Source organism: Rhincodon typus, chromosome 22 (genome assembly GCF_021869965.1).
Source record: "Rhincodon typus isolate 14 chromosome 22, sRhiTyp1.1, whole genome shotgun sequence".
Classification (NCBI taxonomy): Eukaryota; Metazoa; Chordata; class Chondrichthyes; order Orectolobiformes; family Rhincodontidae; genus Rhincodon; species Rhincodon typus.
This window is the reverse complement of record NC_063353.1, coordinates 17,854,241-17,860,605: the sequence shown is the minus strand read 5'-3', so window position 1 is coordinate 17,860,605 and position 6,365 is coordinate 17,854,241. Positions and strand designations below refer to the sequence as shown.

At 44.7% G+C, this 6,365-nt stretch overlaps 1 protein-coding gene across 3 annotated transcripts in view; it reads left to right on the top strand.

Moving 5' to 3' along the window:
• uhrf1bp1l (UHRF1 binding protein 1-like) overlaps positions 1-6,365 on the top strand; it is a 121,699-nt gene that overhangs the window by 29,893 nt on the left and 85,441 nt on the right. For all 3 annotated transcript variants that reach the window (XM_020515300.2, XM_020515292.2, XM_048610406.1), the window contains exon 2: positions 482-644. In XM_020515300.2, the coding sequence (XP_020370889.1) occupies positions 482-644 (163 nt within the window). The remainder of the gene's footprint in view (positions 1-481; positions 645-6,365) is intronic.

Here is a 6,365-nt window from a genome sequence, read left to right as displayed (position 1 = left end):
CTATGATGCTGCTTGGCCTGCTGTGTTCATCCAGCCCTGCACCTTGTTGTCTCAAAAACTAATGCCTGGATTTAATGAAACTTGTTGCACAAATAGGATCTGGCCCAAGGAAGGATTTTGGGGATGTCTGGATCCTGGAATTGTTTTTTGTGATCTGTTAAGATTGGGATATAGGGCAAATTGTCTTCTTTTTGGATTCTTATGAGTTGTTCTACTTAGAGTGGATTGTGGATTGTCTTAGTTGCTGCTGTGAAATTTGCTACAGCTGTCAAAATGAGTACAATGTTCCGAACGTTGGCCTGGAGCTCCATCAGAGAGATGGAAGCTGTTAATGAAAGAATTTCTTTTCCAGCTCTGCAGTTGCAGGGCATCAACCCAGCAGGGAAAAGCCTCAAGGAATAAATGAAAAACTGTAGTAACATTGAGTCAACACAGTGTGATGGACAACCAAAGTTTTACTTTTGCCTTTTCTGTTTTTTAGGTTCACCAAAAATTTGTCACCAGATAAAATTAATTTGAGTACTCTTAAAGGTGAAGGTCAGCTGACCAACTTGGAGCTTGATGAAGAAGTACTGCAAAATATGCTGGACCTGCCCACCTGGTTGGCCATCACCAGAGTGTTCTGCAACAAGGCTGCAATTCGGGTAAGAATCAGAATTAAAATCCGTTCCACAGGCACACATGCACTGGAAAGGGAACCAGAAAGGTGACGGTAGTGGCCGTGAGATGAAAATGACATGAGAACATTATCAATCTAAAAGCACGACTAAATAGGTTTGTCTGGTAAACTTAGTATATCCCTGTAGGTTCTGTTTCATAACAATGGTGCCAGTAAATTTAAAGGATGTTGCAGCATGTTAACATAAAAATTAGAAGCAAGAGTCGGCTGTTTGGCTGCTAAGCCTGCTCCACTATTTGATAAGACAGTGGCTGATCTGATTGTTTCCACTTGATCATCATGCAAATAAAATGTTGAGAGACATTGTCATTTGCCCTTCTAATTTTCCAGAATCTGAAAGAACTTCTAGGATTTTGCATATCGAGTCCAGGGGGTAAAGAAAATTTCTATTGTAGCCTTACCTATTTTGGGTTTAATTTTTTTAAAACTAGGGATGTTTTGTGAAACGCTAGGTGAGATGTACCATATACCCAAAGTTACTTGTAGAGTTATACAGCATAGAAACAGACGCTTCGCTCTGACTTGTCCGGGCCGACCAGATATCCTAAACTGATTTAATCCCATTTCTTTGGATGCATAATGTATCTCTCTTGAGTAGCCCCTATTTTAATTTTGTTTCTGCCTAAACTCATTTGTATATCATGATGCAGATTTGCCATGAACCACAGCATTAAGGAGAGCTTTTTTAAAAAAAGATTTATTTTAAACAGAAAGATTAAATAGATTTATTTCAAATGTTTGAGAAACGTGGTGCAGTTTGAAACAAATGAAAACACATTTATCACCGGAAAAACATTTTTAGTGACGGTTACAATTCACCATCAACAAGTAACCCAATTTTAAATGATTGAAAGCTGTTTAAAAATGTGCAGTACTGTTTACTTATTTTTTAAAAGTTTTTAATTCCTTATCAAATTAGAAACATATTCGTAGTATTTTTAAAACCCACATGTTGTATCCTTGTGCCCAAAAGAATGAGCTTAAGTTGTAAGCTGTTCATGAAGATGTGCAAATGAGTGCAATTAGTCAAACCTCCCAAAAGTGAAGAATTGATCTGAGCAGAATTGTTTCAGAGATCGTAGGAACTGCAGATGCTGGAGAATCTGAGATAACAAGGTGTAGAGCTGGATGAACACAGCAGGCCGAGCAGCATCAGAGGAGCAGGAAGGCTGACCTTTCAGGCCTAGACCCTTCTTCAGAAACGAGGGAGGGGAAGGGGATTCTGAAATAAATAGGGAGAGAGGGGGAGGCGGATAGAAGATGGATAGAGGAGAAGATAGGTGGAGAGGATACAGACAGGTCAAAGAGGCAGGGATGGAGCCAGTAAAGGTGAGTGTAGGTGGGGAGTTAGGGAGAAGATAGGTCAGTCCAGGGAGGACGGACAAGTGAAGGGGGTGGGATGAGGTTAGTAGGTAGGAGATGGGGGTGGGGGTTGAGGTGGGAGGAGGGGATAGGTGGGAGGAAGGAGGGGGTGGCCATGGGTACCAACGTGGGCCCAAGCTATGCCTGCCTCTTTGTAGGTTACGTGGAACAATCCCTCTTCAGTACCTACACTGGCCCTAAACCCCACCTCTTCCTCCATTACATTGATGACTGTATCGGCGCCACCTCGTGCTCCCACAAGGAGCTCAAACAATTCATCCACTTCACCAACGCCTTCCACCCCAACCTTAAGTTCACCTGGACCATCTCTAATACCTCTCTCTCCTTCCTGGACCTCTCTGTCTCCATCTCCGGTAACCATCTAGAAAGCGATATCCATTTCAAGCCCACCGACTCCCACAGCTACCTAGAATACACCTCCTCCCACCCACCTTCCTGCAAAAATGCCATCCCCTATTCCCAATTCCTTCGCCTCCGCCGCATCTGCTCCCATGATGAGGCATTCCATTCCCGTACATCTCAGATGTCCTCGTTTTTCAAGGACCGCAACTTACCCCCCTCAGTGGTCGAGAACGCCCTCGACCGTGTCTCCCGCATTTCCCGCAACTCATCCCTCACACCCCCTCCCCGCAATAACAACCAAAACAGAATCCCCCTCGTCCTCACGTACCACCCCACCAACCTCCGGATCCAACACATCATCCTCTGACACTTCCGCCATCTGCAATCTGACCCCACCACCAAAGACATTTTTCCCTCCCCACCCTTTATCTGCTTTCCGGAGGGACCACTCTCTCCATGACTCCCTTGTCCACTCCACACTCCCCTCCAGCCCCACCACACCCGGCACTTTTCCCTGCAACCGCAGGAAGTGCTATACCTGCCCCTACACCTCCCCCCTCACCCCCATCGCAGGCCCCAAGAAGACTTTCCACATCAAACAGATGTCCACCTGTACATCTGCTAATGTGCTATACTGCATCCACTGTTCCCATTGTGGCCTCCTCTACACCGGGGAAACCAAGCGGAGGCTCGGGGACCGCTTTGCAGAACACCTACGCTCGGTTTGCACTAAACAACTGCACCTCCTAGTCGCGAACCATTTCAACTCCCCCTCCCATTCCTCAGACGACATGTCCATCCTGGGCCTCCTGCAGTGCCACAACGATGCTACCCGAAGGTTGCAGGAACAGCAACTCATTCCGCTTGGAAACCCTGCCGCCCAATGCTATCAATGTGGACTTCACAAGCTTCAAAATCTCCCCTCCCCCTACCCCATCCCAAAACCAGCCCAGCTCTTCCCTGCTTCCCCAACCTGTCCTTCCTCCCACCTCAAGCCCCACCCCCATCTCCTACCTGCTATCCTCATCCCGCCCCCTTGACCTGTCCGTCCTCCCTAACTCCCCACCTACACTCACCTTTACTGGCTCCATCCCTGCCTCTTTGACCTGTCTGTCTCCTCTCCACCTATCTTCTCCTCTATCCATCTTCTGTCCGCCACCCGCTCTCTCCCTATTTATTTCAGAATCCCCTTCCCCTCCCCCATTTCTGAAGAAGGGTCGAGGCCCGAAACGTCAGCCTTCCTGCTCCTCTGATGCTGCTGTGTTCATCCAGCTCTACACCTTGTTATCCTAGCAGAATTGTGGTCAGTTTAATGGCTGGGACCAGCTTTTTCCGCAATTTCTTTTTACCTGATATGAAAGAATACAGCATTTGACTTGCACTGAATGCAATGCAAAATGTTTGCAATTCTTACCTCAGCAGGGATGTTGGGACCAGTGAATGTTTCTGAGAAAGGTTGAAAATCTGCAAGGGCTCCTCAGCATGGTGCCCTCACAGCTGTACATGTCATGGTTTTATGGCAGAAGCTGTTAGGCTCTTTTGAGGTGGAAAGGTAATTCTTCTCTGCCATGATTCCAGCCTTTCCTCTCTGTGCCCCCATCACTCGGGTTTGCAGATTCCAACTCCTGTTATGCCCTGCCATGGGGGGACTGCGCCGTTGTGATTGCAGCCTCTAAATTTGTTGCAGCAGCTGCTGGATAAGTGGTGGCACGGCCGCAAAATCTCGTGCGTTTTGTTCATAATTGGCTACTCTCTTCCATAGCATGGACAGTTAATCTGCTTACCTGCCCCTTCATGGGAAATATTTCTACTGGTGGGACTTTGCCTCAGAGATATCCCTGCCACCTCCAACTCCAACTCCAACATCAAAGAATTGGAAAATTACAGCACAAAATGTATTTTTAAAAGAAAAACACTTGAGAACCTGACAATATCCAAATTCAACTGTTCAAACTCACAGCTGAAATGATTTCACAATTAAACTGCTGCAAACAGTGTGATTCTTGTAAATTAAAATGTAAAGTGGACTTTGTTCTTTTAAAAAAAGTTGCACAGGGTGTGGTAGGAAGGGAAGTATTTAATCCCATTTTGTTTCTCTGTGGCTAAGCAATGGTTGCCAAATAACAAATAATATTTTTGAAAGAATACAATTATCCTTATTTGCTTAAATCAATATAATTAGAGGAATAATTTGATATACAACTTTTGTTTGCAAATATCAGTAAAGGTTTCCAGAGTTTTGAAGCACTGTCTAGTGCTGCTTGGTAGTGTAATTTTAGATGATATTAAATGATGAAAAAAAACTTGCTGAACATACTCAACAAGAATTTCAAGCTAAAATTCTGATTACTCCTAATTAATTCTTTTATTGAAATACACTATGCCTTTAATACATGAAATATGTTCAGTGAATTATAGTGTGTTTTCGGCAGTTTGTGTTGCCTAGTATCATCAAGCTTTTGGATGATTCTGTGCTGTAGGCATTTTTACCAAGTAAAGTTTGCAAATATATCGCACTCTGTTTCTTTTGCCTTAAATGTCGATTAATCAGTGCTTCTTTATAGTCAGGGAGGCCTGCGAGCTATCTGAATACATCTGTACAACCCAATATACCATAGGATTTATAATCATCTAGAAAAGAATAATTTGATTAGGGATAGTCAACACGGTTTTGTGAAGGGTAGGTCGTGCCTCACAAACCTTATTGAGTTCTTTGAGAAGGTGACCAAACAGGTGGATGAGGGTAAAGCGGTTGATGTGGTGTATATGGATTTCAGTAAAGCGTTTGATAAGGTTCCCCATGGTAGGCTATTGCAGAAAATACAGAGGCATGGGATTGAGGGTGATTTAGCGGTTTGGATCAGAAATTGGCTAGCTGTAAGAAGACAGAGGGTGGTGGTTGATGGGAATTGTTCATCCTGGAGTTCAGTTACTAGTGGTGTACCTCCAAGGATCTGTTTTGGGGCCACTGCTGTTTGTCATTTTTATAAATGACCTGGATGAGGGCGTAGAAGGATGGTTTAGTAAATTTGCGGATGACACCAAAGTCGGTGGAGTTGTGGATAGTGCGGAAGGATGTTGCAGGTTACAGAGGGACATAGACAAGCTGCAGAGCTGGGCTGAGAGGTGGCAAATGGAGTTTAATGTGGAAAAGTGTGAGGTGATTCACTTTGGAAGGAGTAACAGGAATACAGAGTACTGGGCTAATGGTAAGATTCTTGGTAGTGTGGATGAGCAGAAAGATCTCGGTGTCCATGTGCATAGATCACTGAAAGTTGCCAACCAGGTTGATAGCGTTGTTAAGAAGGCGTAGAGTATGTTAGGTTTTATTGGTAGAGGGATTGAGTTTTGGAGCCATGAGGTCATGTTGCAGCTGTACAAAACTCTGGTGCGGCCGCACTTGGAGTATTGCGTACAGTTCTGGTCACCGCATTATAGGAAGGATGTGGAAGCATTGGAAAGGGTGCAGAGGAGATTTACCAGGATGTTGCCTGGTATGGAGGGAAGGTCTTATGAGGAAAGGCTGAGGGACTTGAGGCTGTTTTCGTTGGAGAGAAGAAGGTTAAGAGGTGACTTGATAGAGACATACAAGATGATCAGAGGATTAGATCGGGTGGACAGTGGGAGCCTTTTTCCTTGGATGGTGATGGCTAGCACGAGGGGACATAGCTTTAAATTGAGGGGTGATAGATATAGGACAGATGTCAGAGGTAGGTTCTTTACTCAGAGAGTAGTAAGGGCGTGGAATGCCCTGCCTGCAAAAATAGTAGACTCGCCAACTTTAAGGGCATTTAACCGGTCATTGGATAAACATATGGATGATAATGGAATAGTTTAGGTTAGATGGGCTTCAGATTGGTTTCACAGGTCGGTGCAACATCGAGGGCCGAAGGGCCTGTACTGCGCTGTAATGTTCTATGTTCTATGTTCTATGTTCTATGTTCTATGTTCTATGTTCTAT